The 10,230-nt window shown below is 37.5% G+C and overlaps 2 protein-coding genes across 3 annotated transcripts; one reads left to right on the forward strand and one right to left on the reverse strand.

Annotated features, from left to right (window-relative positions):
• Nucleotides 1-181: 181 nt before the first annotated feature.
• c3ar (putative C3a receptor) lies at nt 182-3,207 on the forward strand (the record flags this gene model as incomplete). Its single annotated transcript, NM_001078552.1, is given in 4 exon segments — nt 182-398; nt 1,605-1,744; nt 2,018-2,360; nt 2,530-3,207. Coding segments are annotated over 4 exon segments (927 nt in total), but the record flags the coding sequence as incomplete, so codon positions are not given.
• Nucleotides 544-9,952, reverse strand: LOC100178499. 2 transcript variants are annotated; one of them, XM_026838703.1, is made up of 13 exons: nt 9,839-9,952; nt 9,378-9,496; nt 9,217-9,280; nt 8,737-8,914; nt 8,067-8,208; nt 7,452-7,519; nt 7,005-7,215; nt 6,404-6,564; nt 5,362-5,552; nt 4,815-4,927; nt 4,522-4,581; nt 4,270-4,338; nt 544-873 (listed from the first exon to the last, which is right to left on the reverse strand). In XM_026838703.1, exons 2-13 carry the CDS (start codon nt 9,441-9,443, stop codon nt 859-861), a joined length of 1,338 nt encoding a protein of 445 aa, XP_026694504.1. In that variant the 5' UTR covers nt 9,444-9,496; nt 9,839-9,952; the 3' UTR covers nt 544-858. The 2 variants fall into 2 exon arrangements, with proteins under 2 accessions (XP_026694504.1, XP_026694503.1); XM_026838702.1 differs by lacking the exon at nt 9,839-9,952 and adding an exon at nt 9,659-9,767.
• Nucleotides 9,953-10,230: the final 278 nt, after the last annotated feature.

Here is a 10,230-nt window from a genome sequence, read left to right on the forward strand (position 1 = left end):
TTCGAATTATGACTTACAAAGTCACATACGTTTACAATGGTGGCAGCATCAAACCCACTAGCAAATTGCTAAGACTTTATAGAAAGTTTAGGATTTTGTCTCAACTATTCTAACTTTATATCATGATGTTACTTTGTGAAAGCAAATTTTGAAATTTTCCTAATTTTCCTGCTGGCCCACAGAAACGGAGCCTCTTTACGACCGTGTTGATGATGTCACAATGGCCAAACCAACGTCGCCTCCTAGTGGGGATTCCACACAGGAATTATTCCACGGAAGTTACGCGAGGTTATACGCACAGAAACCTGACGCGCGGCCAAGATACCAACGACAAGCGTCAACGACCTCAAACTACAGAAGCCGCGCTTACTCTGCCACGTCAAGGGCAAGCGGCGGAGGTGAGTTGTCACCGCTAAGTTACAAATCATTAGATTAGATTGCTTTAATAAAATGAAGTTCCAAGTGTTTGTTCAGGGATGGAATGTTCAACAAAATACAAACTTTTAAATCTATGCATATTTAAATTTTTCATTTTTTCCACAATTGGCAAATACTAATTTTATTCCACCAACGTTTGGTATGCGATACGACAAGACTTCATAAGCTTACAACAAAATAAACCAAATATTTAAAGTCTCAAAACAACGCATGGCAGACAGAACACTGGTATAATATAATAACAATGTTTTTTACGATACGGGTCAATTTATATTATATTATGCCCCGTCGCAACAACAAAATAATCAATACTGTTTATCACAATTCACAACTACAATAATAAAACACACCAGACCACCCACATTGTTAGGAAACAATTCTCATCATTGTGTTTGTTACGAAGCAATCCACATTATCGCATCACAATCCACATTCCTGCCAACAATGTTTATTATGATGTAAACAATCATCTTTTATCATCACATTATCACATCACAAATCTCATTATGACATCACACATACAAACAATAAACTTCTAACCTCTGTTCCAACAAATTTTATCAAGAAGAGAATTTCAAGATAAAAACAACATAAACTTTCGATATAATATTGTGAACAATTAATAAACCAGTAGCACGGAACTAACCACACCATAATATGTTCTAACATGAATATAAGGAAGAAAAGTTAAGTTTCTCTATCAGGAAACAACATGAACTTTAACAGCATAAACAAGCGACAATATAATATTAAGACAAGGATATAAATTAAATATTCCCTTGTATATGGCTGATGTATTTTCACTTCTTAAAGATACAGTTCGATGGGGGAAGATGGGACACATTTTAACTCTATTTTCTCGTCCCATTTAGTAGTAAACAAAGAATATTCAAAGAAATATGAAACTATGTCCTCATGTGTCCCATAGACTGTTGTTAATTGTTTAAAACGCAATCAGAATACCTGGATATTTTGTGCTAAAGGTGTCCCATCTTCCCCCACCCTACTATAAATATTAAACAACACCTACTTGCATTTTCCAGACAGAAAAACAACAGTTGACCAATATAAACAATCTACAATACACGATTATATTAAAACTAGTCGTTTAATGTAATTAACACCTTGGAAACAACTATAGTGTAATAATAACAATCCCTCAACAGGGGGTACCCTTCGTAAAACAATCGTGCACAAGAACGCTGAACGTCATCTACGAATATCACGAACCGTTCTCACATACGTTTGTGTGTTCGCTGTTTGTTGGCTTCCACAGAGGATTGTAGCTGTTGTGTATGTTGTTGAGGTGAGGTGTATGTTGGGTGTAGATGGTAGCACCCTGGGTGTTGGGGTAATGGACCTACATCCCAGGTCTCAGGTGTGCCTATTTTCTATTTTATTCTATATGGGTGAGGTCCTTGTTAGAGGTCCAGGAGTTGTCGCATTACCCCAAAACCAAACATTGCATACTTCTTAATAGAACATGCACTTGCAAATTGTGCGTTACTAAAGACCTCACTTTATTTAACAGTAATAAACCACAACCCCTATATACGAATAACCGCCCCCATCTACACAGGGCATGGTTGGTTTAGGAGGCCACGCGTGCCATGCAGTATTCACAGCCACCAGAATTCTCAGCTTTCTCAGTGTTTTGCTCAACCCTATTGTATATGCGATGACACAACGTGAAATACGACATTTTCTGCGACGAAAACTCGCAGGGATGTGTAAATGTATCCACCCTGGCCGGGAATCGAACCCTGACCCCCAGAACCGCGACGTGAACGTTTCGTTTGCGAACGCACGACGAGACTTTTCAGTTGTTGCTGATCATAATATAACGAGTGATGAGATTTCTATGAAACGAGAGCGACACGCACGTAACAAAGAACGCTGGTCGAGGTTAATGCATAGATTGGGTGGGTGGAAAGTTTATATTTATGTTTATTTGGAAAAATAGTGTTTTTTTAATTGAAAAAGTTTTTGTTTGACTAAAATTAAGTAGTTTTTTTTTTAAAAAGATTTTATATTTTTTAAATTAGCTAAATAACTTTTAAATTTATGTTTTCATTTGAACTTTTTCCTCAGGGGGAAAAAACCTCCGCTTATCGTTGACGGGTAGCGGGTTCACTTCCCCGGGTGAGAAGCAAAGTGACGGAACAATAGATGAAGACGAGGAGAAGGGTCAAAGTTCGAAAGGTCAAAGTTCATCAACCTCATTTAAATTAATTGGGGGTTGGGAAGATTGGCAGCAGATGATTGACATGGCTGAGGTTAATAAAGGTCAAACCACTAACGAGGAAACCATACTCTGAACTTTCGGGGCGGCGAATGCATGAGGATACTGATTTCAAGTCTCGTCGCTGCTACCATTGTGGGCGAATGTGGGCAAAACACTTAACAGCAATTGATCCAACCCAGTGGTCACTAATGGGTTGTCTGAATTGTCAGTCATACAGAAAAACAATCACCCACAAAGTTACATACGTGATAACTTGTAAGCGGGCACAAGGTGTATGGAACAGAACACCCGTGTTATAACGACTGTCGTTACCCTGCCATGTGTTAAATAAGTTACATTCTTTAACCTCAAGTGACATAAACGTGTGAAACCTCTACCAGACTACGGTCTATTACTATAGGTCGATAGTGACCTCTGGTGGTCATGTTTAGTTTAAATCCCAACCACTTGGTGTTGTATGGAGTCGTACCTCTTTGAGGAAAGTTCCAAAGTTGTTTTGTAATAAAAATAAAATTAACAATCATAAACCAGTGTGTGGGTAAGCGGATATTGAAAGAACAAGAAAAATACAACTATCTAGAATATGACAACAAACAACTATATGTCTTACAGCCAATTCAAACGTTACAAAACTAGAGCCAAAGTACGATACAAATATTAACAACAACGGTCGAAACAGTGTATGGATAAGCCTTGCATGAATGGAAAATATACAAATAGAATATGACAACAAATATAAAATCAGGGTTTCAATGACAAACCAAACAAATAAACAACAAAAATATTAACAAACAGTGCGTAGATAAGCAGGCTTTGGGTAAAGTACGACCAACTGGTAATAAACAACTTTACACTGGTACAAACAGCATGATTATAATCTTACGAACAAACCGTACACAACTACAACAAAAGTTATAAAAATACAAATCCTTAATTTATAGAAAACATGAGGTCACTGGTACAAGCATGGTTGTGAATTAACCAATGTGATAACCACAGAGAAACTAAAGAAATCAATCTTTGTTCTAATTGTTAGAATCCAAGAGTTAAACGGTAAACAACTTACTTGAAATACCTTTACCGCAATAAAATCACGCATATTACACTAATTATCTCAAAGTCACATAACTATGACATCACACTTATATAACCTGGAAAAATACTGGGGGAATCCCCTAAACTCGACCCGAGGGAGTCGCGTGTAACAATCGCGATTGTTTGGTCACAAACAACTAACAATAGATGGAATGTTGCGTTACAACCGTTATTGGTGTCGTGTTTTTTAGTTCAAAAAATCAGGGGTGACATTGTTAAAAATTTTACCCTAACAGCAGGGTGATAGCTGGTTTAGGCCTAAACCTTGGATGCTAAAACTTATTATGTCACCTCTGTTTTAATAGTTAAACATCCATAATGTTACTTGTATGATTCAGCTCAAAACATAATTATGACGTCACCCCTGTTTCAAAAGTGATGTCACGCCAGACGTTTATAACCTGATGTCACCCCGACCTCTCTAATGTCAACCCCCTCAATATATGACTTCACAATACTAATTCTATTTATAAGATATCTATAAAACATACCTCATGTTTCTTTATGACATCATTATTACCACTGATGACATCACTATTAGGATTCTTATTCTCTTTAGTCTGAAACAAATCATTTTGAAATATTTTCATAAATTTAAATAAAAATATGATAATAACTTTTATTTGTCTAAATTAAGGAAGCGAATATTAAAGTATGTTTTAAACGGAACAACCGGATATAGCAACAAACAATGGCCACTTAAACTACGCTACTTACAGGTTTAAACATTTAAACAAACCAACCTCGGACTTTGTTTCCAAATCCTTGTTCTGCCCAGCTTTACTTTCAGTTTCTTCAGTCGCCTGCCGTTAAAATATCATTTATTTGACCCTGGTTGGCATTAAGTAAAGCATTATCGCATAACATGAAATAAAACTTCAAGTATTTCTTCGAAAGTGGTAGAAAAAAACAAAGAGAAGGAAATCAACAGCAAATTGACAGTCATTGGACAGGTTACCGGTAAAAAGAGAAGATCGTCGATGCAAAAGGTTGGTTGTTGGATTCCTAACATATATACCATTATGATGTAACAAACCTGTGCTTTTGATTTTTTCTTCTTTTTCTTTGTTTTTTTTGGTTTCTCGGGCAAGTTATTGTTTATTCCGTTAAGAGCGAGATGGGAGATCCCCGCTTTAACCAACTTTTCTTCTGCAAATAATTTTATAACGTTATAAAATAAATATGTGGAGACTTTCCTTCAAGAGACCAACAAGTGCCCAAGCAAACTTTACAATGTCATCAAACCTTACAAAGCAAATATCTTAAAAACAACATAAATAACCCAAGATAATGAAAGATTTCACAAAATATTCCAGTGTTTTTAATGTCTAACACCAACAAAAACCCCCAATGCGCTTCTACACTTACAGTTTAAAACCAACACAAAACAAAAGCACCAGTTTATAAATACCTGTATATTAGTATGGAGATTAATATCATTCTACAACAAACAAAAGCATCAGGAAAAATATCTCTGTATACCAGTATATGCCCCATATATATATAGTATAATGTCACTTTATAACTAACAAAATACCTAAACTAAATTTTATAAAAAATATTAAAACTTAAACCATCCAAACCTAATGCAAGTCGTATCTTGCTTAGTTCCTGCCGCTCAGTAATGTTGAAACACTTGGTGAGTCCCATGTCTATCTTGCGTATCGCTGCTGCGTACTGACCATCGTGATTCAACGCATCAGCCAACCGGTAGTAAGCTTTGCCCCACTCTGGTTTAAGGGTGACGGCACGATAGGCGTCGCTGATTGCTAGTCTGGGTTAAAGTGGGTTATTAGGGTTATATATGTGGGTATAAAGATTGGATGGGGTATATATGGGGTTACACCGGGTATAGGGGAGTTATACACTGGGTTTGGGGAAACGGGGTAATATAGTAAAGTTGGGGCTATTGTGGGGTAAGGTTTAGGGGGTTAGATGGGGGCATGGGGTAATGTTAGTATATAGTCTGGGTTATATAATTAAGGTGGGGTAACATATAGTGAAGTTGGGGTTATACATTACATACGTTGTAACTTGTAAGCGGGCACAAGGTGTATGAAACAGAACACCCGTGTTATAACGACTGTTGTTGCCCCGCCATGCGAGGATAAATAAGTTACATACGTTGTAACTTGTAAGCGGGCACGAGGTGTATGAAACAGAACACCCGTGTTATAACGACTGTTGTTGCCCCGCCATGCGAGGATAAATAAGTTACATACGTGGTAACTCTTAGGGGGGAAGGGGTGTATGAAACAGAACACCCGTGTTATAACAACTGTCGTTTCCCCGCCATGCGAGGATAAATAAGTTGCATACGTGGTAACTTGTAAGCGGGCACGAGGTGTATGAAACAGAACACCCGTGTTATAACGACTGTTGTTGCCCCGCTATGCAAGGATAAATAAGTTACATACGTGGTAACTCGTAAACGGGCACAAGGTGTATGAAACAGAACACTCGTGTTATAACAACTGTCGTTGCCCCGCCATGCAAGGATAAATAAGTTGCATACATGGTAACTTGTAAGCGGGCACGAGGTGTATGACACAACACCCGTGTTATAACGACTGTCGTTGCCTTGCCACGCATTACATTCATTCAAATAGAAACCATGTTAGTTACTTGTAGTTGTGCAGATTAATCGCAGCTTTACATCTGTTTGAATACAACACAGCTATGTATGGATATGACTTGATGGCGATGCTGTATTGTTTCACTGCCTCGCTAAATTTAGATTCTTTAAAATATTTGTTCCCACTTTCCTTGTACCCGATCATTTCATCCTGGGGGGTAGGGGTTACAGTATTGTTGTTGTGTTGTTACATGGGGTACACTTTAAACATAGGCAATGGTGAAACACAGGGGAGGCAGGGATAGTTAGACACACAATCCTGTGAAACAAATCTAACTTATTGGTTGTAATGTTTACTGATCAATCGAATGTAGAAACTTGCCACTACAGGTTTGGTACTTATGATGTTGGGCGAATGTTTTGCACAGTTTTGAACACGGCTATATTCTACGTGGAGGAAATCCTACGGTGTAGCACGCAATGGTAACCTACTCGATCAGTTTTGCTCGATAAAAATATATACTCTATTAAAAAAATATGAACTAATAATTAAAAAGGTTTCTGTATGGGTGAGGTCCTACAGCGAGACATGCCATGAAACATAAGCTGGACATTGTCATTACCCAACCCAGCAGAAACCCAAACATTTACTTTCTCGGTTTGTTGCGCCAGGAGCTCCTTCACCACGTCCCTGCCCTCTTGCCCCATCATGTGGAGAACCTCTGCGTACTGTCGAGCCGTCATCAACGCAGCAACGACCTTCCGATCATCGGACGAAGCAAAGTCGTAAAGATTCATCTTGAGTTTAGGGGGGGGGTCAGCGGAGGGGGGGTGTTCGTCCGCTACACATGACATCGCATCGCTAGGAAGGAAGGTAAATATTTAGTTTATTCTATATGGGTAAGGTCGTTGTTAGAGGACATAAGAGTTTGATCAGAGTTCACCGTTATATTAAATTTTCATTAATCCACGAACTACAATTGAAATTAGAGAATTCTACAACAGTAAGAAACGTAAAACCAAGAAACAGTGACAAAGCAATGTTTCATTATTATTCAATGTAACCCATATTCTAATAAAAGTAAATAGAAAACTCACATAAGACGTTTAATTTGTGGTTGCGTGCTACCAAGTGCGATTGCTCTCTTGATGTCGTTGATCTTCAACTGAGGATGTTTAACATATGTTGAATATAAGGTAACATTGTGTAAAGCATGATGCACTAATGAGAGGGAGTTCGGGGACCAGACCCTCCTTTTTTACACGCCTGTAAAACTATCTCCTCCCCCTTTATTTCCATCTGGGGGCATCGCCATAACTTGATTAGTTTCTAGTGTAAGATTAAATCCCTTGTACACCACAGCACCACCATGAAGCCTAGTTGTTATGTTTGCTGTTGTACATTTACTGTCAAACACTCGAATTGTATTCTTTTATGTTGTAATTTTACACCTGCTGTTGTAGAGTGTATTTTATTCTAAGTTTGGAAGAAACCTTTTAGTGACAATTGTTTAGTATCCCAGGTAGGGGTAAACAGATTTTACCCTGTTGTTAGGTGTCTAAACAAGCAGAGCCAAAGTATATTGTATTCACCACATTAATCAATGAGGTTCCCTATGTTTGACAACTATGAGTGAAACTGTATTATAACAATGTCACCCCAGATTTTGTTAAACATTAAATAAATGCCCCCGTCCCACCAGCACAACCAACCTGGTCGATCTCCTTAGCAAACTTGACCACAGCGACGTTATCCACCCTTGAAGTAACGACCGACCTCAGCGCATGGTGAGCCTCGCGCAACATATCCAACCCCACCAACTCGTGGGAATCCAAAACGTTTCCTTCCTCAGATCTATTGTTTCAATAGTAATTGATATTCTTATGTGTATTGTATTGTTATGTGTATTTTATCCTTGTATAAGTTATATTATCCTTGTGTGGTAATTGTGTTCAGTGTTATAGTTATATTGGGTGGAATATCATGGAATGTTCCCAGGCTTTGTATGGTAAGGAATGGGAATCGGGGAAATAATGGTTTCCTATAAACTGTTGGCATAACTTTATTTGTCCCTTCAAACACGGTACCAGGTTATTTAAAACAACGAAGTATTTGACAGCTGTTTAAAATATGGATAAAACATTTTTACAATTTGTTCAACAATCGCGGACACACAACTTTTAATAGGAGAATAAAATAATTTAACTTTTACAAAATAGCCAGAAGATCTTTTACATTTATAAACACCTAGACTAGTGACAACAGCATAGACAAATTATAAATATATATGTTTGTATACAACAGGCTTATGCAACACATTGGAGTTAATGAAACCTTCCAATAAGGATTTGCTTCCTGTAACAATATTTCAACCAAACTTACACATCTGCCATCAATCGTTCCAAGCTCGACAGCCCGCATTCGCTGGCCCAGTTCATGTATTTCAACGGCATCGTTTGTCTCGTGAACAATATCGGTGCCACAAGGAGGACGTGGCAACAATCCAAAACTTCATGTTGGTAGGTTCGGCTTAGTTTGCCCCACATTTCAACCTGGGTGCCTGTGGATGAACCTCATGCTCACTGTCGAGTTATAACATGGGTGTCATCTTATACACCAGACACGCATGGTGTATTCGTACACCCCATGCTCACTGTCGAGTTATAACATGGGTGTCTTCTTATACACCAGACACACTTGATGTATTCATACACCTCATGCTTACTGTCGAGTTATAACATGGGTGTCTTCTTATACACCAGACACACATAGTGTATTCATACAGTGTATTCATACAGCTCCTGCTCGCTGTCCAGTTACTAACTCAAATATAATATAAACAAACATAAAAATCATATATACCAGCATTGGTCGAGCGATTCGTTCCCCAGGGGAATTCCCCAAACACTTTGTCCGGATACTTTTCCTAAAATAGAAATGTTATAAAATCATAACAAATGATAGAAATCATAACAAATTACAAATAGAATAACATAAATAAGATGTTTATGTCCATAACTTACATCATCGCTGAATAAGTTGTCTTCTTCACCTGAAGATTCAATCAATGAAGGTACCGGAGGAAGCATCCTCGTTGTTGTTCGTTAACTTCTGATTGCGTTGCGGTATGGTACTTAATGCACTATGGAAAGAAATATAATATATGAATATATGTAATTTTTTTTTAAATTCGAGAAATTTTCCTCAGTGTAAAAAAGAAAATATTGGTGCTAGTGAAAAATGGTGCTAGTGAAGAATCTCCCCCCCACCTTATTTCCTAACTACTAGCCCCACAACCACCAACCTCTAACACTTCCCACCAGCCTATTCTGCTATGTAATGAAATATTCTTCACTATATTTAATTTGGTTCATTGGTATAAGTTAGTCTGCTACACCACAATGGCTGTTGGTAAAGAATTCAACTTTCCAAACAAACATTGTCAAATAAAATATTACACTATAGTTTGTACAAATAAAAATACCGGTATTTTTAACCCGAAATAGCAGCATAATTGACAAAGATATTTTTACAACTTAAAACGTAGACTGAATATGAATACCATGTAGAAAAAAAAACAAAAAAAGTCTATACGATCTTCAGCTACCAAACACGAAATATAAATAACTAAATAAGTTTATGCTTGCGGTTATATAAAAAAAGTTAAAAAAGTGCATAAGCTTAATTTACACTGAGAGACCAAACGCCAAACTGCTGTTCTGCAAATAACGAGTTTCAAATCAAATCAAACTACATATACATGCTTTTTGTAACCAGGCACACGTTAATCTTTGTCCCCCTTTAGCGGATCTAATGATCCAAAATTTAATTCAACAGGTGTCGCCTTTAGGTTATATTTAAACCTATATATATATT

The sequence above is a fragment of the Ciona intestinalis genome, unplaced genomic scaffold (assembly GCF_000224145.3).
Source record: "Ciona intestinalis unplaced genomic scaffold, KH HT000104.2, whole genome shotgun sequence".
NCBI classification, from domain to species: Eukaryota; Metazoa; Chordata; class Ascidiacea; order Phlebobranchia; family Cionidae; genus Ciona; species Ciona intestinalis.